This window comes from Rhinolophus sinicus, chromosome 16 (genome assembly GCF_057876585.1).
Source record: "Rhinolophus sinicus isolate RSI-liver-muscle chromosome 16, RSI-T2T, whole genome shotgun sequence".
NCBI lineage: Eukaryota > Metazoa > Chordata > Mammalia > Chiroptera > Rhinolophidae > Rhinolophus > Rhinolophus sinicus.
The window spans coordinates 167,792,637-167,817,030 of NC_142516.1; the positions used below are offsets into that span (position 1 = coordinate 167,792,637).

The 24,394-nt window shown below is 36.1% G+C and overlaps 1 protein-coding gene across 17 annotated transcripts in view; it reads left to right on the plus strand.

Moving 5' to 3' along the window:
* Positions 1 to 24,394, plus strand: part of KLF12 (KLF transcription factor 12) — a 511,676-nt gene that overhangs the window by 470,777 nt on the left and 16,505 nt on the right. For all 17 annotated transcript variants that reach the window (XM_074329362.2, XM_074329360.2, XM_074329369.2 and 14 more), the window contains one exon: positions 17,971 to 18,128. In XM_074329362.2, coding sequence (XP_074185463.1) covers positions 17,971 to 18,128 — 158 coding nt within the window. The remainder of the gene's footprint in view (positions 1 to 17,970; positions 18,129 to 24,394) is intronic.

The window sequence follows — 24,394 nt, forward strand, 5'->3', positions numbered from 1 at the left end:
CCTACCTTTCTGTAATTTTTATGATTTTTAAAGTTTATTTTTGGTGCTATCCAAGTATAAGCCATTATTATGCCGCCGACAGTATATTAATGGTACATAGTAAGTTTACCATAGACTGTACAGTACATATTGAGAAACTACCAGTAATATCTAACTCTACGCTGATCCTGGGAATAGCGGACAGTGTTTTACCAATAATGGAGAAGAGTGAAATCAAGGAAGTAATATTTACGTGATGCTTTAAAGCTTGCGAAGTTTTTATATAACCCTTCTTCTTAGGTGAATAGAGATGGGCCAGGACTGTGAATTTTGTGGATAGTATAGCCTCAAGACTTTAACGGTATAGGAAAAGTTCTGTATGAGCGCAGGGCCAGTAGCATAGAAATATCAGCTCCGTGGGAGCCGGCTAAGAGCAAAAGTGAGGTTGGAAAGAAGGGGTAAATATCAGCAAATAGGAGCCGTCAACAATAAGGATTGGTTCTTGGTGTAAAGATGGTATCATTAGACCCAAGGTCAAGAAGGAGCCCAGAATACTTCCCGACTTCTTCTATGAGACATTACCCTGATACCAGAACCAGATAAAGTCACCACAAGAAAACTACACAAAATATTCCTTTTGAAAATAGACTCAAGAGCCCTCAACAATATACAAGCAAGCTGAATCTAGCAACATAGAGAAATAATTATACTCGTATACCACAACCATGGGATTTAACCCAGAAGTGAGGTTGATTTGACACATGAAAACCAATCAATATAATATGTTGTATTACAAGACTAATAAATAAGACTACATAATTGTCCCAATAGATGAAGAAAAGCCATTTGACAAAATCCTAACATCTTTTTATGATAAAAAAAAAAAAAAAGACACTCAGAAAACTAGGAATAGAAGGGAACATCTTCAACCTGATGAAGAACTTCTATAAAAAAACCTACACATAACATGCTTAATGGTGAAAATGGTGAATTCTTTATCTACGATCGGGACAAGACAAGGACGGTCGTACTCACTGCTTTCATCCAACATTCTAGCCGGGGCAATTAAGAAAAAAGAAATGAAATCCAGATTGGAAAGGAAGAAGTAAAATGATCTCTATTTGCTGTTGATATGATCTTGTGTATAGAAAGTCCTAATCAATTCCCCCAAAAAACTATTGGAATTAACAAACGAGTTCAGCATAGTTGTTGGACATGAGGTCAATATGCAAAACGCAATTACATACATTACTATCCGATAACAGCAAACAATCTGAAAATGAAATTGAGAAAACAATTCCATTTACAGTAGCATGAAAAAGAAGACAATGTCGAGGAATAAATTTAACAAAAGAAGTACAGAATGTGAACACTGAAAACTATAAAATATAATCAGAAAAAATTAAATCTTAAAGGGAAAATATTCCACGTTCATGGATTGAAACTTAATGATGATGCAATGGCAGTATTCCACAAAATGGTAATAAATTCACTGTAATTCCTACCAAATTCTGACTGCATTTTCTTTTATGTAAATTGACAAACTGATCCTAAAATTAATCATGGAAATAATTTGGAAAAAACGAACAAATTTGGAGTACTAACACTTTCCAATTTCAAAATTTACTTCACAGCTATAAAATCAAGACAGTGTGGTACTAAGATAAGTGTACATATATGGATGAATGAAATGAAAGTGAGAGTCTAGAGATAACCCCTTACATTTATGGTCAATTGACCTTTCATAAGGGTGTCAAGACAATTCAATGAAGAAAAAATAATCTTTTCAACAAATAATGCTGGAACAACTGTATATCCATATGCAAGAGAGTGAAATTAAACTCCTTCCTTTCTTACACCATACACAAAAATTAACTAAAAATGGACTATAGGTCTAAATGTAGGAGTTAAATCTATAAAATAGTTAGAAGAAACCGTAGAAGTTAAATTTGAGACATTAGGTAAGTTAAAGCCTTCTTAGATATGACACCAGTCACACATACAACTAAAGAAATATTAAATTGGATTTAATCAAAATTTAAAACTTTTGTGCTTTAAGGACACAAGAAAGGTAAAAGACAACCAACATCTTGGGAGAAAATATTTGCAAATCATATATCTGATAAGGGACTTGTATCCAAAATCTTACAACTCAACAATGAAAAGAAGACACAGCTTAAAAATCAGCAAAGTATTTGAATAGATGATTCTCCAAAGACATACAAATAGTCTATGACTACATGAAAAGATGCTAAACTTCATTAGTCATTAGGTAAATTACAAATAAAAACTACAATGTGATAGCACTTTACACACATTGGTACAGCTAAAATAAAAAAGGCAGACATAATGTGTTGGTGAGGATGAGGAGAAATTACAACTTTCTTACAGTACTGGTGAAATTATAAAATGTTGTAGTTACTTTGAAAAACAGTTTGAAATTCCTCAAAATATTAAACATAAAATCACTGTATAACAATCTAGTAATTCCATTCCTAAGTATATACCCTAGAGAATTTAAAACATATGTCGACACAAAAACTTGTACAAATGTTCAGAGCACTGTTATCCATAATAACAAAGAAGTGGAATCAACCCAAATATCCATCAAGTAATGAATAAACAAAGTGGATATATCTATACTGTAGAATAATATTCAGCTATAAAACAGAATGAAATATTGATGGATGCTACAACATGGATAAACTTTGAAAACTTTATGCTAAATGAAAGAACTCAGACACAAAAAGCCACATATTTGTTTGATTCTATTTCTATTAAATGTCCAGAATAGGCAAATCAATAGAGACAAAAGGTAGATTAGTAGTTGCCAGGGATTGGGGAAAGATGGAATGACTGCTAATAATATGGAGTTATGTTTTGGAGTGATGAAAATATTTTGGAACTAGATAGAGGTTATGTTTCCACAACATTGTGAATACAATGAATGCTACTGAATTGTACACTTTATAGGGTAAATTTTATGCTATGTGAATTTTATCTTAATAAAGTTGTTATTAACCAGAAAAGGAGAAGCAGCTCAAGGTTAAGAATTGTTGGAGATATATTGGACATTGAGTCAGCATATAGAAGTCTGCATATTAAAGCCCAGATTTAAATTTCACATGTTTTTTTTTTTCCATTTTTAAGAGCAGCATGTTCTGTTTTTGTTTTTTGTTTGTTTGTTTGTTTATCATTAATACTTCACCTAGTTCAGAAAGAATTTCATGAGACATATGTTTTTAAATTGCTATATAAAATTAAAATTATATAGTTTGGGATTGAGAGTTGTATAGTTAGAGTAGAAAATAAACACACCACATCTATTTGTGGCTGAGTTTCCTGGCAGCCAAAGCAAAAAAAAGTATATAGCGTAGGGATTTTAGTTCTAACTATCTGATGAAACAAACGTAAAAAAAGAATACCAGCGTTGCCAAGCAGATTTTCCTTCATACTAAATAAAGTATAACACAGACCTTTCTACAGCCTCACTGGAGAGTGAGAAAGTCCTAGCTCGAGGGATTAGGAAATGACATCTGTTCTAGCTCTGCCACTAGTTACTGTGTTTCCCCAAAAATAAGACCTAGCCAGACAATCAGTGCTAGTGCGTCTTTTGGAGCAAAAATTAATATAAGACCCAGTCTTATCTTACTATAATATAAGATCGGGTCTCATATAATATAATATAGAGTTTCCAGGTGGGAGTTCCCATCCGTTCTCAGGAATTTTTTTTGCTTTCCCGTTCCCGAATCCCGAGATATAAACTGTTTTCTGTTCTCCACGATGAGTCATTTCCACAAAGTGACAGCTGATACTACCACCAACCACCTGGGTTCAATGAGTCGATTTTCCTGATTTCCCGACCAACTTTTCTCGGGATTCAGGAATGGGAAAGCGAAAAAAATTCCTGAGAACGGGCGGGAATTCCCATCTGGAAACCCTAATATAATATAATATAATATAATATAATATAATATAATATAATATAATATAATATAATACCCGGTCTTATTTTACTATAGTCTTATTTTATAAGACCGGGTATAATATAATACCCAGTCTTATATTAATTTTTTCTCCAAAAGACACATTAGAGCTAATTGTCCGGCTAGGTCTTATTTTCGGGGAAGCACGATAGCTGTGTGTTCTTGGCACAGTAAATAGTTTAATGAACTTTCTGAACCTCAGTTTCCTCATCTTTTAAATGTCTTTCAAATACGAATTTCAATCACATTTTAATATACCTTCTTACTTTTCCAGCATTAATATGGCAGAGTATTCAAAGATTAAATAGCATTTTCAGGAAGGGAAATAAAAACCAGGTAAAATGTTTCCTCCATTAGATGGAAGGTTTTTCCCTCCAGAATTCAAATACATGCACATTTTGAGAAATGCCTGTTTGTGACACCAGATTGCCCTTTTGGCCAATACAAACTCAAGTGGAATATTACCGATGAGTTCTACTTGGTCTTGTTATTTATAAATCCCCATACAAGCAATAAAAATTGTTCCAATAATTTATGTAAGCTTAAGTACCAGAGAGTTAACTGGTATAATTCCAATGCTCTTTAATGCAATGAATCTCTAGTGTGACATAGACCTGGTTAATGATCAGCGTAAGTAGATGGAGCCTTGTTTGGGTGGGTATTTCAGAAGTTATTTATGGTTGCATTACCACATCTCATTAGAACTGCATATTTGGAACATTTTTAAATATACTTTAATACTTAAAATGCAGAATCTTTTTATATACTGTCCTTGCCTGGGGTACATCCATAGGACTATGTTATTGTCAATCTGCCTTGTAAATAGGCCCTTCTTTTTTTTTTTTTCTTTTTTAAATGAGGCAATTTATTGAAGTGCTTTTTTTTTTTCTTTTTTTTTAATTAAATTTATTGGGGTGACAATTGTTAGTAAAATTACATAGATTTCAGGTGTACAATTCTGTATTATATCATCTATAAATCCCATTGTGTGTTCATCACCCAGAGTCAGTTCTCCTTCCATCACCATATATTCGATCCCCCTTACCCTCATCTCCCACCCCCCACCCCCCGCCCCCCTTACCCTCTGGCAACCACTAAACTATTGTCTGTGTCTATGAGTTTCTGTTTCTCATTTGTTTGTCTTGTTCTTTTGTTGTTTTTGGTTTGTATACCACATATCAGTGAAATCACATGGTTCTCTGCTTTTTCTGTCTGACTTGTTTTGCTCAGCATTACTCTCTCAAGATCCATCCATGTTGTCACAAATGTTCCTATATCATCTTTTCTTACTGCTGAATAGTATTCCATTGTGTATATATACCACAACTTCTTTATCCATTCATCTATCGAAGGACATTTTGGTTGTTTCCATGTCTTGGCCACCGTAAACAAAGCTGCAATGAACATTGGAGCACAAGTGTCTTTATCTCTAAATGTTTTCAGATTTTTTGGGTAGATACCCAGGAGAGGGATTGCTGGGTCATATGGCAATTCTATTCGTAATTCTTTGAGGAACCTCCACACTGCCTTCCATAACGGCTGCACCAGTCTACATTCCCACCAACAGTGTATGAGGGTTCCTTTTTCTCCACAGCCTCTCCAACATTTGTTATTATTTGTCTTGTTGATGATAGCCATTCTGACTGGGGTGAGGTGATATCTCATTGTGGTTTTGATTTGCATTTCTCTGATGATTAGTGATGTTGAGCATTTTCTCATATGTCTATTTGCCATTTGTATGTCCTCTTTGGAGAAATGTCTCTTCAAGTCCTCTGCCCATTTTTCAATTGGGTTGTTTGTTTTTTGGTTGTTGAGTTGCATGAGTTCCTTGTATATTCTGGATACTAGCCCCTTATCGGAGGCACTGTTTGCAAAAATCTTCTCCCATTCAGTTGGTGGCCTCTTTATTTTGTCAATGGTTTCTTTTGCTGTGCAGAAGCTTTTAAGTTTCATATAGTCCCATTCGTTTATTTTACCTTTTACTTCCATTGCCTTTGGAGTCAAGTTCATAAAATGCTCTTTGAACCCAAGGTCCATAAGTTTAGTACCTATGTTTTCTTCTATGCAGTTTATTGTGTCAGGTCTTATGCTTAAGTCTTTGATCCATTTTGAATTAACTTTGGTACATGGTGACAAATAGCAGTCCAGTTTCATTCTTTTGCACGTGGCTATCCAATTCTCCCAGCACCATTTATTGAAGAGGCTGTCTTTGCTCCATTGTACGTTTTTAGCTTCTTTGTCAAAAATTATCTGTCCATATTTATGTGGTTTTATTTCTGGGTTCTCAATTCTATTCCATTGGTCTATGTGTCTGTTTTTCTGCCAATACCATGCTGTTTTGATTATTGTAGCCCTGTAGTACAAGCCAAAGTCAGGAAGTGTGATACCTCCATTATTGTTCTTTTTCCTTAAGATTGCTTTGGCTATTCGGGGTCTTTTGTGGTTCCAAACAAATCTGATGATTTTTTGTTCTATTTCTTTAAAATATGCCATTGGGATTTTGATGGGGATTGCACTGAATCTGTATATTGCTTTTGGTAATATGGCCATTTTAACTATGTTGATTCTTCCAATCCATGAGCACGGAATGTCTTTCCTTTTCTTTGTGTCTTCTTCAATTTCTTTCAAAAAAGTCTTATAGTTTTCAGCATATAGGTCTTTCACATCCTTGGTTAAGTTTATTCCTAGGTATTTTATTCTTTTTGCTGCAATTACAAAAGGAATTGTTTTTTGTATTTCTTTTTCTGAGATTTCATTGTTAGTATATAGGAAGGAAATGGACTTTTGTGCGTTGATTTTGTAGCCGGCAACTTTACTGTATTCGTTGATTGTTTCTAATAGCTTTTTGGTGGAGTCTTTAGGGTTTTCTATATATAGCATCATGTCATCTGCAAAGAGTGATAATTTAACTTCTTCATTCCCAATTTGGATGCCTTTTATTTCTTTCTCTTGCCTGATTGCTCTGGCAAGGACTTCCAACACTATGTTGAAAAGCAGAGGTGATAGGGGACATCCCTGTCGTGTTCCTGAACGTAGAGCAAAGGGCTTCAGTTTTTCTCCATTAATTATGAGATTAGCAGAGGGCTTGTCATATATGGCCTTTATTATGTTAAGGTATTTTCCTTCTATACCCATTTTATTAAGTGTTTTAATCATAAATGGATGTTGTATCTTGTCAAATGCTTTTTTCTGCATCAATTGATATAATCATATGATTTTTGTCCTTTATTTTGTTTATGTGATGTATCACATTGATGGATTTGCGTATGTTGAACCACCCTTGTGCCCCGGGGATGAACCCCACTTGGTCGTGATGAATAATCTTTTTAATGCATTGTTGTATTCGATTTGCTAGAATTTTATTTAGGATTTTTGCATCGGTATTCATTAGAGATATTGGTCTGTAGTTTTCTTTTTTTGTGCTGTCCTTACCAGGTTTTGGTATCAGGGTAATGTTGGCCTCATAAAATGAGTTAGGGAGTACTGTCTCTTCTTCAATTTTTTGGAAGAGTTTGTGCAGAATTGGTATTAGATCCTCTTTGAAGGTTTGGTAGAATTCACTAGTGAAGCCATCTGGTCCCGGACTTTTGCTTTTGGGAAGGTTTTGGATGACTGATTCAATTTCGTTACTGGTGATCGGTCTGTTTAGATTTTCCAGTTCTTCATGGTTCAGCCTTGGAAGGCTATATGTTTCTAAGAACTTGTCCATTTCTTCTAGGTTGTTGAATTTGGTGGCATATAGTCCTTCATAGTATTCTTGGATGATCCTTTGTATTTCTGTGGTGTCCGTGATAACTTCCCCTTTTACGTTTCTGATTTTGTTAATCAGTGTCTTCTCTCTTTTTATCTTAGTAAGTCTAGCGAAGGGTTTGTCAATTTTGTTAATCTTTTCAAAGAACCAGCTCTTTGTCATATTAATTTTTTCTATTGTCTTTTTGTTCTCTATTTCATTTAGTTCTGCTCTAATTTTTGTTATTTCCTTTCTTCTGCTGACCTTGGGTTTTACTTGTTCTTCTTTTTCTAGTTCTTTAAGGTGTAACATGAGGTTATTTATTTGGGAGTTTTCTTGTTTCTTGAGATAGGCCTGTAATGAGATAAATTTCACTCTTAAAACTGCTTTCGCTGCATCCCAAAAATTTTGGTAGGATGTATTTTCATTGTCATTTGTTTCTATGTATCTTTTGATCTCTCCTCTAATTTCTTCTTTGACCCAGTCCTTCTTTAAAAGTATGTTATTTAATCTCCATGTATTTGTGTTTTTTCCCACTTTCTTTTTACAGTTGATATCCAATTTCAAAGCCTTGTGATCAGAGAATATGCATGGTATGATTTCGATCTTCTTAAATTTGTTGAGACTGATTTTATGTCCCAATATATGGTCTATCCTTGAGAATGTTCCATGTACACTAGAAAAGAATGTATAGTCTGATGTTTTAGGATGAAGTGCTCTATAAATGTCAATTATGTCCATTTCATCTAATGTGTCATTTAGGGCTACTATTTCGTTATTTATTTTCTGTTTGGATGATCTATCCATAGCTGTCAATGATGTATTTAAGTCCCCTAGTATAATTGTGTTTTGGTCAATTTCTCCCTTTAGTTCTGTTAGTAGTTGCTTGGTGTATTTCAGTGCTCCCTGATTGGGGGCATAAATATTGATGACTGTTATGTCTTCTTGTTGTACAGTCCCCTTCACCATTATGAAATGTCCATCTTTGTCTCTTGTTATCTTTTTCACCTTGAAGTCTGTTTCATCTGATATCATTATGGCTACACCTAATTTTCTCTGGGTACCATTTGCTTGGAGTGTCAATTTCCACCCTTTCACTTTGAGTCTATGCTTGTCCTTGTAGCTGAGATGTGTCTCTTGGAGACAGCATATGGTTGGGTTTAGTTTTTTGATCCAATCTGCTACTCTGTGCCTTTTTATTGGTGAGTTCAGTCCATTTACATTTAGGGTGATTATTGATATGTGAGGATTTCCTGTCATTCTATCTTTAGTTTTCTGGTAAGGCTGTGTCTCCATTGTTTCTTTGCCTTTTTGTTGTTGTCTGTTATTTCTATGTGGTGGTATTCTATGATGTTTCCCTCTGTTTCTTCTTTTATTTCAGTATATATTTCAGTTCTGGATTTATTTTGAGTGGTTACCTTAAGTTTATGTAAAAGAAAGTTTGACATTTAGAGTATTCCATTTTCTTCAGCACACTTACTTTCTCCATTCCCGTATTCCGGTTCAGGCCTTTACTCTCCCCCTTTTTGAGTTTTGGTTGCCACAAATTGTCCCTGTTGATGGTGGTCGAATAGCCTCCTTTAGTATTTCTTGTAGTGCAGGTCGTGTATTAGAAAATTCCCTCAGCTTCTATATGTCTGGAAAGGTCTTTATTCCTCCTTCATATCTAAAGGATATCTTTGCTGGATATATTATTCTTGGCTCATGGTTTCTCTCTTTCAATAGTTTGAATATTTGGTTCCACTCCCTCCTGGCTTGTAGAGTTTCTGCTGAAAAATCTGATGATAATCTAATGGGCTTTCCTTTGTAAGTTACCGTCTTCTTTTCCCTGGCTGCCTTGAGGATTCTTTCTTTGTCGTTGATTTTAGACAGCTTCAATACAATGTGCCTTGGAGAAGGTCTGTTGGGATTGAGGTAACTAGGTGTTCTATTTGCTTCTTGGATTCGAGGGTCCAGTTCTGTCCACAAATTTGGGAAGTTCTCATCGACAATTTGTTTGAATATATTCTCTGTTCCCTTCTCTCTTTCTTCTCCTTCTGGTATGCCCATTATTCTTATATTGCTCTTTCTGATGGAGTCAGAAAGTTCTTGTAGAGTTCTTTCATTTCTTTTAAGTCTCAAGTCTCTTCTTCTATTTGTGTCATTTCCAGGTTTCTATCTTCGATGTCACTGATTCTTTGCTCCATCTGGTCAACTCTACTACCTCAGCTGGTTATTTCATTCTTAATTTCTTCTATTGAGTTCTTAATCTCCAGAAATTCTATTTGGTTCTTTTTTAAGATTTCAATCTCTTTTGTAAAATGCTCATGCTGTTCTTTGATTGAGTTTCTGAGTTCATTTAACTGTCTATCTGTGTTTTCTTGTATCTCGTTGAGTTTTTTCAGAACTGCAATCTTGAATTCTCTGTCATTTAAGTCACATATTTCTGTATCTTTAAGTGCCTTCTCTGGAGATTTTTCACTTTCTTTCTGAGCTATCTTGTTGCCTTGGTTATTCATGGCGATTACCGGTTTACTATTTCTCTTCCTAGACATTTACAGGAGTGACTTCTGCAACAGGTTGATAGAAAGCGGTCTTTCTTTTGTTTGCCAGTACTTCTTGGTAGAATGTTTTATTATTTCTCCAACTGCAACTTATTTTTCTTCTCCTACACGGTAGTGCTATGTTTTCTCTGCCCTATTCCAACTTCTCACACAATGGGGGGATTCCCTGGGAGACGGGCTTCTCCTCTGTTAATAGTTCGTCTAGGTCACAGGGCGCAGTGTCCCAGTGGGTATGCGGAGAGCTTTTGATGTTCCAAAGCTCTTCCAGCTCCTGATTCAGAGCCGGTATATTTCAGCAGTTCTGTTTACTCCTGCAGGGATCCGCCCATATAGGTGGGGTCAGGGGCAGGGTGAGTTGTGAGAGGTGGCCCAGAGCAATGGCGGCGACCACCACCACAGCGGGTCCTGCTTCCACAGCTCTCTCCCCTTTGCTGGAACTAGTTGGGCTGTGAATTTGTGAATAGGCCCTTCTGATACAGAAAAATTAACCTTTTTATATCAAATTCTGTGCTAGAGGAGTGTTATGGTGAGACCCCAGTGTATGCACTTGGTGAAGTTCTCATGGGGTCCACTGTTCCCCAAGCTTCTTGTTCCCTTTCTTTCCCTTCACCCTTTCAATCAAGTATCTATTTGATATCCCAGTTTCTGGAGAGGTATGCATGATACCGTATCTTCATTCTTCAGGAGTTTAAAAGTTTATGTTTAATAAAATAAAGAGAACTTATTTTTCTAACTTAACACAATTCTATAGGGTATCAAAATCAGACGGGCTCAAGGGCCACACCAGTAAGGTAAGTGTAAAGTACCTGCCCTTCCAAGGCGATGAGGAGGGAGGGCTGATGCCAGGGGAGGACAGAGCCGGCCTTAAAGGCATTCACATTAAAATAATTAATCCTGTTGGACCTAGAAAGTCTTTTTCGGGTTCACATAATCCATCCAGCTACAACGCCTGCCATAAAACAATTTAAACCCCAGTACTTTCCAAAGAAATTCTGTGAAAAATTCATCTTGAATATTTTAGTAGGTCATGGTGTCTTCCATTTAATGTCCAGTGTAATTCAAAAATCTACACTTGTTCCAGAGCCCTTGTTTTGTCCTAAATTATGAATTGATTTTATGGGGTAAAGTCTTTGCAATGCATATAGTGTTCCCCCAAAAGTAACTATTTTCAATAGGTACTATAAATCCCAAGTGAATCTTTTTTATTAGCAAACACTCCTGTCCCAATTTTTAATCTAAATTCGTCATAAAATTTCATAATAAAACCAATCACAGCTAATGCCATTAATGACTCATTTTTTCTATTTTATCTTTAAACCTTTTGCTTAATATAACTTATGATCTTGCTAAAATATGATGAATAATTAAAAAAAGAACAGAAAGATCAGCCTATTACAGTTTTGTTTATTTTAATGATCTAGAAAGTGATGATTAGTAGCAACTGTTATATTTAAGTAAAATCATGATATACTGTGACTCTATCTACAGACCCACCCAAAAAAAGGCTCATTTATAAACCCATTATCTTTTAATTAGGAGATTTCTTATTAAAATACAAGAATAATTAGAAATACATTTGGGGCCACAGACTGTTCATATGAAAAAAAGTGCCAAATTCTAATTGAATATATGCTAATAATGAGCTTTTGGAAATATTTTAGCAAATGTCTTATTGATTTATACATTTCTGGAAATTAATACATTTTTATTGAATCCACATTTGAACATGAAGTGGTATAATGCCTTAGTCACAGCTTCTGGAAAGGTTGGCAACTACTAATCTTATTGCAATCTGTTCAAAAGTAGTTTTCCATAGGAAACTATGGAGGGGAATGAAAGAGGAACTAAACGCTGATGAATGTACACTGCCTTGGGATGTAGCTTCTGGGGTTAGATAATTAGTGTATTTAATGGCATCTTTTTCCCAATTAATATTACAGAAAAGAAATTGATACCATTTGATGGGAACTAGACAAAGTCTGTTATAGTATGGAAGATAAATAGGAGGATTCCTGCTTCTCAGTCATCTGCTGGCTAAAAGAAAGCCTGCAAAAAAAAAAAAAAAAAAAAAAAAAAGCAAATGTCTGGCTTGTCCACATGAATAGACTCTCTACCAAAATTTACGTAACCGCTGGTTAACTGAAAGTCCCATCCACTCTTTTTTTTGGCTTGTGGCCTTGATATTTCGTTCCCAACGTGGTGTTTGATTGACTAACAAGGAAGTGGTTCTTAACTTACGTATGTTCTATGGCAGGAACTAATTCAGAATTCCAGGAGGTGATATTTCATGTTTTATTAAAAATAATTTTACAGTATAAACTTTGGAAAACAGTACAAAACATAACTTTGAAACTGAAAATGTTTCCCATTTCCTTAAGGTGACTTTATTGTGCAGCCAACTTGACATCCTTTTTGGTACAATTGTAAATAAACTGGAATGGCAGGAGAGGAGCTAGTTCTGTGGTCTTGATGGTCAAGTCAAGCAAGACGATTGCGACCACTGCCAAATTCAGCCTTCTAAAAACATTTCCCTGGAGAACATATAAATATATATTTTACAACCACTACAAGAATGTATTTTCATATTAAATAATTATACTGAGTACCTCTACTGGCAGTATGTATAAAATAGTTTACCTTACAATTCTCAAGAGAGAAGCGTATGCCGTAGTGTATATAGCAGTCTACATCTAAGAATGCTTTTATGTGCTGTTGTTTTCTATCATTGGTTTGGAGGGAAAATGTAGATGCTACAGATTATTTTGTTGCTTTTTCATATTTTATCGTATGCTGGTTTATATTACATGTATCTATCTATCTGAATCAGTAGAATGTAATAACTAAGATTGGGGTGCGGAGTCAACCACTTGGGTTCAAATTCTGGTGTGGCCACCTACTTGGTTTTGGCCTTGGCCTTAACCTCTCTGGGTCTCAGTTTTCCCATCTGTAAACTAGGGATGCTAATACTTTTGACCTCGGAGTTGTTTTGAAGCTTAAAGCATTTAGAGCAGTGCCTGGCACATGATAAGCATTCTGTAAATGCCAGCTGTCATTGCTATCCTCAGCCATGTTCCTTGGAGTTCTGTTCAGATTGTCTGTATGGATTTGCTAAAGCACCTTGTGTTCCACTGTTTTATGCTCTTGTTTTAAAATTTTGGGTATGTGTGTCCTCTTTCCAGCCTTAAAAGAATGGCCTGGCTTTTTTTTTTTTTTTTTTTTTTTTTTTAACTCCTATAGAAACTCCCAATTTCAGTGAAGGGCATCTCATCACACCAAGGTCACACGTGACAAATGGTCTTTCATTACCTGCTGATTACAGTTAACCTTAATTTCTTTCATGGCAGCCAAGCGGTGCCTTCTATTTAAATAGAGCTGTTCCTGGATGTGACTTTTCAAGCCTCTCTGGGTTTCATTCTAATTTAACTTGCCATTCCAACTGGGACTATTGTGCAACTGAAGTCATGATTCACTCATTTGTTCTCTCTAGATCTCATTATTACCACATGGTGCCTAAGAGGCCCCCTCGGGCGTTCATTCATTACTCTAAGTGGTCTAACCTTCTGGGGAAGGGAGTGGTGGGCTTTTAGTTATTGTTTCTTTGAACTGTACAGATGTGTTAGTGTACTTTCTGGGAACACACCAGCAACTGTTTTACCTCTTCCAGTATTTTCATCATACCAGTTTTATTATTAAGGATTATGGGAAGAATCCTGTGCTGGCGTATGCAGTACTTACCTGCATGTTCCCGTTCTTTAGAACAAGGCCAGCTTTTGAAGCACAGAAGTCAGTTTCCATGCCTTTGAGGATACCTTAAGTGCCTTCTAAACAAAGGACACATTGCTTAGAAAGCATAGGAAGGGCAGAATAGAAACACCCAAAGTATAATTACAGCTCTTCTGTTACCAAACGCCCATGCTTATGAGGGAGACAGGACAAGATGATATTGCCAAGAGTAAGGATCATTCCTTCACCATTCCCACTCACCTAGATGCTTACTAGAATCAAAAGGAAGATTTTTGTTTTATTCACCAGCATCCTGTACATGTTCAGAGGGATCTCAGTGGCCTCCCACTAAAAATTTTAATTGTAAGCAATGCTTTAGAATGCCCTTCTCTTGAACTTAAAGCAAAGAACTGAGATACTACTATACATGTGGTTTTAATGGTTACCCAGATTCCCTGGTATTTAGTAGCCACTTTGTATAGCATTTAAAATGTGAAACTCAGGGAAATGAGAGAAACTGCGTGGCCATTCTCTGAAGACTTGCGTTCAAAGGATCCTAGTAAGGATAAATTAATTGATAAGGATTAATTGATTATGTTAAATTAAAAATGAGGAATGCCTGACTTAATATACTCATTCATCCATTCATTCATTCTATTTAACAAACATTTCTTGAATGTCCACAGTGTTCTAGGCTCTAGAAATAGCGCCTTGACCATCACATTTCCTGCCCTGGACTTGGCTTGGCCAAACTCCCCACCCACGGTGGTCTTGCACCTGCAGTGTCTGCCAGCTGTGGGATCTTGCTGTGGGGTCAGTGCAACAGCGGTCCTCCATGGACTTGGATTGTCCTATCCTCTTGTTTAAGTTCTTCTTTAGGTTCTTTAAGTTCTTCTGCACTTTCGATACCCTTTTACCTCAGCCCCACTTACCTTTCTGCCTTTCCACAAGCAGATCAAATTAGTAATTCTGAAAGGTACAGCCTGGCCAGAGTTTCTTTGACATCTGAGGATGTCTCTGCCATTTGAATAGGGGGGACAGGTACAGATCTTACTCATTGACTGTTGTGTCAAAGCCAGCTTTGCTGGGTGCAGCTCTTCATTGCACTTACCTTTTTAAAAAATTATCTTTGATTTGTCCTTTCAAACTTCCAGTGGTTACTTCCAGTGGTTGTTTTTCATAACGCCTTAAAACATTTCACTCTAAAATGAAGAAAACAAGGGTATGAGGTTTTGTAGCATTAAAGCCATCCACCTAACATGTCTTCTTTTGATGTAAATTCAGAACTCTCCGTGAAGTCATTTCTGTAGCCATTGCTTTCCTTTTCCGGCCTGATCTATAGTTGAGTGGTTGATTGACTGTATACAGCTTTGCTTCATCGGTCCCTAAAAGACCTGCTTAGTAGTTACTTGGTTTTGATTTCAGATATATTTTTCACTGTTCTCTATATACACATATACCTAGCACTATAAATAGCTAAAATCAACTACAGACAAAACAATATGTGTGTGATTATGCATAGTTATGTTTAGACTTCTACATATTCGTGTGTAGAAAGTATTGTATGAAACAAAGTGTTTTTATTATAGACTTTAAGTTGTAATTTGAAGGGAAAAAATACCATATAATTTTCTCTATTTAAAAGATGTCAAACAGAGCACAACACAAAAGTTTCTATTTTTAGGTCCCCAGTGCCAAAACATATTTATTTTCATGACTAGATATTCAAGAAATGAATTACTGTTGCCCTATTTTCACAGTGTTGTTCACAAGAACCACAGCCTGTTCTAGAACATGTCTTGTCAGGAGTAGCTAAAGCTGTTTCTTTTATGGGCAGGCCAGTCATACTATTTTGACTCTTTTCACAATAGGCTCCAATCTCTGTAACTGAGTCAATTATGTGGAAAACCACAAATCCACATTGACTGAGAAGAAGGCTGAAAAAAGTGGCATAGACGTCCATACGGTTTTTCATTCTACTTATAGAGATCTTGTATAAATCTTTTTAAGACACCAGTAGATAAATAGCATTTATATTTGATCTGACCTGATAACATAAAACTTTGGCTACTGATTCTGTTATTTGTACCGGAGAAAAGATACACTGAAAACTTAAAAGGACATATGGAAGGAGACATTTTTAAAAAGTTGACCTTAGCAATGTTATAGTGAAATATTAGAAATAACCTACATGTCCATCACTTAGGAAATATATTTAAAAGCTCTGGGATGAATAGTCATTGGTCTACTGCCATATTTCTTCTAAGTCAGGTGTCAACCAACTACAGCCCATGGATCAAATACAGCCCACTGCTTGTTTTGTAAATAAAGTTTTATTGGACATAGCATACTCATTTGTTCATATTTTGTCTATAGCTACTTTCATGCTATAGTTGCAGAGTTGATTTGTTACAACATCCACTGCCTGACTCTCAGAGTTCAAATAAAATATTTACTATCTAGTCCTTTCCAGAAAAAGTTTACCAACCTCTGTTCTAAGTTAAAATACCATCTACTGAAAAAATGCACCATTATTTTATGTAGCACTGATAAAGAAAAAAAGGTATGCCAATTAAACTATGGTAAGCCGTCAGTTGTAAGAAACATCCTGATTTTAGAGACATTAAAATATGAACAAATTCATCTTAACATTGATGCATTGTGATATATAGCACTTCAAATAAACTACAGTGTTTGTATCAACATGGATGGAAATCGAATGATTAATGTTGAGTGAAGAACTATTTGCAGAATAATGTGAACAGCATGATATTAGTTATACGTCTCAAAAACCACGAAACGATATTGAGTTTCTGTGAATGCAGATAGGTAAGCATGGATAGGTCACCTATCTGGATAGTTCAGCATGATTTAAAAGAATTGGAAAGCTTTAAAGTAAATTGATGATACTGGTTTTCCCTGGGAGGAGGAAAAGGGATCAGGATGATGATGGAAGGCAAGGCAGGGTTTATCTTTATTTGTAATGTTCAGGTTTTTTAGAAAGAAGTGATTTATTAATGGAAAGTACATTTTAAAAGTATCAAAACATGGAAAAGCTGGAAGAAAATATGTCAAAATATTAAGAGTGGTAAAATTATTATAGCAGAAGTATGGTATATAGTATAGTAGAAGTGTTTATTATATTTCACTGTAATTTGAAAAACTATGAATAACTAAAAAAGATAGGTCATGTTCTTCATTTCTATCTCAATTGAAAGAGATTAAGGTGTAAAAAAGTACATGTTAATCAATTGCCTGACATTACAAACTAATCCTGTTTGTGTGCTGTGGCATTGAGATTCAACAACGTGCAAGTCAGGGCCAAATTTCACAGTTAAAACTTTTTTTTTTATCAGTGGTACAGCTAATCTTTGAATACAATGTACTTTATTCCTCACTGTGAAAAACCAACAAGTGGAAAAGTTAAATGTCAGGTGCATTTTACTGAACAGAAATAGCTTGTCATGAGTCATATAATTGATGTACTGATGTCACTTCTTTCACCCTGACCTCACTTATTTTGAAATGTACATTGTGATTTTGCACAATTTTTTTATGTTGTCACATATAAGTCAGACCCTCATGTTACTTATTAAATGCATTGATTTTTGTCATTTGTCTATAGCAAGGCTTCCTCAAATATTCTCTATACGTGTATTGAGAAGTTCCAAACATTGAGGTATAATTTTGTCACTACCAGATTGTTTCTTATTGGATAACGGGGATCTACTCACCCACCACTGCTCTCATTTAGTACTTGTTTTTGTCTCGATGTTGTTGTTCTACGTATGTCTTTCTCTCCATAGAGTGTTTCACCAGAAATAGGTCAAGCTGCCTGCCTTCAAGATTAAGAAATGAAACGTGTCAGAGAAAGTGACAGCAGGAGATGTGGACGTGAGACCTTGAGTCTATATAAAGCTATAGACTCTGAGGCTGAGATCTCTTGCCACTACAACCTAAACAGAGTGCTGTGTTTCTCACTGTTTAACTCCACTTTTTCTCTTTCCAGTTCAATCTCACCATTTAGTATTGAGAGCACAAGACGCCAGAGACGGTCTGAATCCCCAGACTCCAGAAAACGGCGTATCCACAGATGTGATTTTGAGGGATGCAACAAAGTGTACACAAAAAGTTCTCACCTGAAGGCTCACCGAAGGACACATACAGGTACAGGTCCACAGGGCTACTCACCTGAGGGTCAGTGAGAATCCCAAAGGGCTGGGTGCCCGACTCCAGAGCCAGGAGTGGTCAGAATGGTGTCTGTACTCACCCATCGAAAGTGCTGAGTTTCGTGCCTTTCTGAGTGGAGTGCTTTCCCTCTCTCATTTGGAAAAGGCTTAATTCTTAGTGAACTTTAGCAACCATTGAAGTGTTTCTTCTGTGTCTTACGGAGTTTTGCATGGTACGAACACAGTGATCTAGTTTCTTCAGAATCTGCATCGCCGCTTAATCACTGTCTAGTTTATCATATTTTAAAATGTTGTCCACATAGCATATCAAACAACAAACTGAACAAAATTATTCTCTTAAAGTTAGCATTTAACCACCACTTAGATCGTGTATTTCTACTCCCTGATCTCATTCCCCAACTAACCCAACTAATGAACTAATTAGAAGGAGAAAAGTAAGGGGAAGAGGAAGAGGAAAAAGGAGAAAATTGGCAAATACATAGCACTGTGAGGAGTTTAAAAAGGTATTTCCACATCCCATTTGACTCTCACTGGTTTTTGTTTTTTCTGTTTTGTTTTGTTTTGTTTTTTATTTTATGGAGAGGATTTTTAGTATTCCCAGTTTAGAGAGAAGGAAATTTAGACCAGAGGTGATTCCCTAACTTTGTCACCATCCATCCATCTATCCGTCCATCCGTCCATCCGTCCGTCCGTCCATCCGTCTACCCACCCAACCCAGGAAATAAGCTAATGAGTCTTTCTTTAGCCCCCTACCAATCCCCTTCATCCTCTACCTTGTGTATCGCTTAGCTGGCATCCTGGCTTTTCTTGGCTTCGGATCCTGTTCAGTGCCCCCAGCGAGATGCTCTGGGAAGAGACTGAAGGTGGGAGGAGGACCCCACAATTACACCACCTTTCCTAGGAAAAGTGATGGTGCCTGGGATGTGTGAAGCTCAAACAAGCAGAGAGAAGAGGGACATTTATTCACACACATTCCTGGTAGCAGTGGACCGCAGATCGAGCAAACCCAGTCCAGTGGCTGTCCTCAGCAGGAATCAGGCTCCAGCACCTGCCTCTAACTGGAAATTTCAAGTGTAACAGATTCCCATGGGGCTGTGTAACTAGTACTCCCATCTCAAATACAGAGGGTGCCAAATAAGTGTATACACATTTTAAGAAATGAAAAAACTGTATTAAAATTGTAATACTCAATATATACCGATCACAAAAGATCAATACAAGTCACATGTGACTTCTGCAATTACAAGAGGTGCTCAAAGTGGTTACCATCAGCGTAATTTTAGTACAGTGTTTTTCCTTTCTTAAAATGTGGATACATTTTTTTGACACCCTCTGTATATTGAAATAACCATACTATATAAACTGTTTCCCAGCTGAGGTAGCAAAATCATTTAAATCAGCATTCTTTGCCATTGTTTAGTCATTTTATCATATGAGACTACTTCTAAAGGTGCTTTATAGAGATTGCTTCATGACTCCAAACGTTGAGGCAGAGTGTCATTTGTGTATGAGATGAAGTAAGTTATGGCGTAAAAGGGGGCTTGCCTGAAGTCAGAAAAGCATTATGAAAGCTGGAGTTTACTTTTTGCTCATTTAATGCATTTTACTTTTAATATATCTAAGATAATCAGCACATGTTGCAAGCTGCTTCTTCCATCTTTCTCCCCTGCCCCCAATCCTTACCTCTTTTCTACTTAATTCCAGATTCTTCCCTCTCCTCATTGATTCTGAGCTTCCCCAGGAGAAGTTTTCATTGATTTTTTAGGCTCTATTTATGAATCAGTTTTTTGATCATTAAGGTGAAAAGTATAAAGACATGAAAGTCAGATAAGCCTGTTTCATTCTATCACTAGATAATGAACACAGATCATAATACTAAATATGATCAAGTCATAGTGACTTTTTATGGGAGCATTTCTGTTTTAAAAAAAAGAATGACTTTTCGTCAGTGAATCAGCATATGATATGAGTTGACCCCATTTTCCTTGAACTTTTTGAAATAGCGTATTAGCCTCTTTTTCACACGGACACCTGTATCCCATTTACCTGAGGATAAACAATGAAAGAGAGTAAAATTAAGTGCTGTTCAGTGATTTAACCCCATGGCAGCATAGAATTGCATCTTGTCAGCTGTACCATATACTGTGGTAGTAAGGGAGACATGATGTGTGCATTATAATTCAGTGTAAACCTGGAATGCCGAAGTGAAATTAATTAGCTTGGCTTATTAATAAGATAAAATCAGACCTCTCATAATAATGATAATAAGATAAAATCTAGGATCCAAACAGACCTCATACATAACAGAATCTAGTTTGTTTCCTTGCTAGGGGAATCCCTTCGCTGTCGTCTCTCACACAGATCCCATCACTACTGTGCCGTTTTCTGCGCACTTACACGTCTTTTATTTGATCCTCACACCTGGTGGTGGCAGCTGTCGTTATCTCCTGTGCACAAGCGTGGTTCCTGGTTGAGTATTGTTCCCACAGCATTAATTTTCCTACCTCTCCTTAAACACTTAGAGTGACAGAGAGCTTATTCTTCTGCAAGACAAGTCGGGTGAAATTTCTGAGGGCGCAGTCCTCGTGTGGTAAATAATTAGATACTTGGGCTTAAAAGTCAGTAAAGAGATCCAAACTGAACTGACGATGTGTCTTTTTTATTGAGATATAATGGGATTATAGCATTATATAGTTTAAGATGTACAACCTGTTCATTTGATACATTTCTATATTGCAAAAGGATTACCATCGTAGCATTCGCTAACACCTCTTGTCATGTCACGTAAATACCATTTTTTTGAGTGTGGTGAGAACAATGAAGGTGTAATCTCTTAGCAACTGTGAAGTTTATAGGACAGTATTGTTTATTATAACCATCATGCTGTGCTTTAGAGCTCCAGAACTTATGTATCTACTAGTTGTAAGTCTGTACCCATAACCTCTCCCCTCTTACAGCGTTGAAGTCTCTTACAGCGGTGTTGGGCTCTCAGTCCTTTCCAGTGGACTCAGCTAACTCCAGTGATCACACTGTAATTTTCACTTCCTGATCCTGAGGTTCCTCGTATCACCCTCATGAACCACTGGCATCTTCATTTCTCCAAATCAGATATCCTCAGTTCTCTCAGTCTCGTTTTTCTAGATAAACACCAACTTGCCATAGTGTCTTTTTAAGTTTTCCACACCACAAATTGAGGGACAAGATCTCTAATAAATGCAAAGATAATGTTAAGTCTTTTAACAGTTGACTCCCTGTTAGGTCATCTAAATGAAAATCTGCTGAAAACTAGATTTGTCCATCCCCTGTACCTACAACTGAATGCTTTTAAACCTGAACGTGCAATGTTGTATTTATAGTCGGACATGTCGCTCCTTTGGGAGTCCAGGCAGACCTCGGAGACATTGCACGTTAGTTCCAGACCACCACAGTAAAGTGAGTTGTAATCTGTTTGCTGGTGGAGAGTCTTACCTTCAATTTGTAAAAGAACGCAGCATCTGTGAAGTGCAGTAAAGTGAAGCACAATTAAAGGAGTTATGCTGCAGTAGGCTTCCTCTCCCCGAGAGTGTGTAGCCACTGGCTGGATGATGCCTTGTGGGAGGACAGAATCATTTTTATGAGGCCTGCACATACCCTTTCAAGTCTGGGAAATAATTATTCTATTTTATTGATTTGAGCCCAATCTAATCAATTGAAACGACTTTGAAACCTCTCCACACCCACCTTGCTTTTAGTGTTAGGGCTCTCTCCTTCAGTTTCTCCATTTTTGCCAAATATTGAGCAGGACAGGTTCAAGGAAAACACCTTGAGATGTGATCCTATGGAATTCCACCCAAGTGGATCTTCATGCATTAACCAGTAGCTAAAAATCCACCTAATTGTCCTATGTCCAATCCATATTTCTCAATTTCACAGCTATATCAAAAAGTCCTTGTGAAATTCCTGCTCTAAACCACATACCAAATCCATTCATCCACTTAGCAGAGAGATACTTAACTCTGCAAGGCATAGTTTTCTAAACTATCAGTCAAAGCACAGAATTTTTAAAAGGAAAGAATGAAATTTGGTTGATATGCTGCCACTGGTTCAAAGTGAGCCCATACTGGTTTCCGATTTATAATTATTTGCAGTACTTCATAACTTCATGTTCAAAATAAAATCAACATTAGTTCTGTAGGGATTTAGGTTGGCTTTTAATAAATATCTTCTTAGCCTTACCTTTGCTTCAGGCATATTGAGTAAGTTATTTATATGTGACCAATAATAATTAATGTGAAGTTTGGGATTATAACAGATGACTTATGAGAACTACTCACGCTATGGTAAGTTAATAAGTAGCAATGGGAAACTTTATTTGAGAAAGTGAGGTTAATTTTACTGTTAACACTTGATCTTTTGTGCTTTATTGGTATGTGACCAGCCCCCTATTTAGAATTTATACAGTAAATTAAATGTATTTGTAGGAATGTGAAAGAGGAATATTTTCTAGATATTAGCAAGGAATTTAAAGTAAAAAAAAAAAAAAAAAATGCTGAAGAGTGCCTTTTTAAAAGAAAAATAATTAAGCATATTTTCATGCATGTGAAGTTTAGACAATAACATAAAAATGTGACCATATATTCTTAAATGCCTTTACTAACTTAACACGTGCCTGTGGTGAACCGTTTAAGGCATGTTAAAAAGAAGGAAAAAAATGTATCTGAGCAATCATATATACTTGATTGTCAGCAGGTACACTGTTCCTATTCACTGAACTAAACAGTGTGTGATTTAGCTCCATGAAGAAGTATACAGTGTATTTAAATGAATATGCAGTATATTTAAATTAATGGACATTGAAATCTGTGCCATCACTGCTATACTATGTACTGTGAATTTCCCGTATTTCAAGAATTTCATTGCTTTTTAAATGATTTAAATATGAATTTTAGAAGAAAATTTTTTTATAAATTTGGCATTGTTGTTTAGGATTCTCATTCATTTCTAAAAATATATGCCATAGTAATTTCTAAAATTCAGTGCTGCTAGTAACACTCAGGCAGCAATGATTCCTACCGCCACTAGATGGTGCACTACAACCAGATGTTGGATCTGGTCTAAGAGGGTCTGAAAAAGTTAACTAGAACCCTCTAGTGGTATGTATGACATGAGGTGATTATCAGTGTTCTGCAGAACATTACAATTTAATAATGAACACGGAAAAGGCATGAGAAAGATAAATTTTAAAACCAGAATTTTAAAACTATTTGGTTTCAAATAAATCTGGAAGTGTTTTATATTCCAACTTGAGATCTTGTTCGCTAACAAATCTATGAAGCTCATTTAGGCAGTCTTATCTAATACTCATTTTAATTCACATGAAAAGTATATACCCAGATTTTTAAAATTAGTAAATGTAAAGCAGTCACATTTCTTGTTTTTCTGACTTCATCAAAAATTATTCATCTCTGAGTTGTATACATCAAGGAGGTTAATTCACATGGATGCTTTCAAAATATTAACCAATCTTGATTTAAAAGTCTCTAAATTATGTCCTTCCCTACTTTTACAAATGAATGAAATGATGCATTATTTAGCTCTTCCTTTGAGGAATAAAGCCTTTGTAATTAATATCATGTGCTATAATTAATAGCAGGTGATGATTCTGCATTTGGAATGCACAGATACACACACATCCATCCTGAATGCTTACAGATTCCATGCTTTTTTGCTTTTTTTTTTTTTACTTGCCTCATCACTTCTCACTGCGATTCCTATATTTCTTGCTTCTTATTTTACTGGATGAGACATCTGATTTTACTGGATGAGATACTGAAATGGTTTGATGATATTTCTAGAGAAAAGCATGGGCTTTGTGACAGCTCTGCCTCTTGGTGGCCTTTTGTTCACAAGTTTAGCAGTTGCGAGATGGTACATTCAGTAGTGGGGTGCTGCTCATACTTTCACATCTATCTTCATTAATTAAATAACTCATTCCATAGAAAGCTCCATGTCAGACCGTCTGTGTAGAGTCATTGTTAGATAAAGTATAGGGCTTAGTGATGCCAAGATAATTAATCGCTTAAGAGCAAATTGACATTTTTCAGGTAAAACTCCTCTCCCAACACTTAGTTTATAAGTCCTGGCTGAACAGCTCACAAATGTGAGCCATACTGGTAACTGCTGAGAAAAACTGTAATTAGAAATACTACTCAATGTGAGTCAGGAGACAAAAGTTAGAATCTGCCTTTGTCCCTTACTGATCGG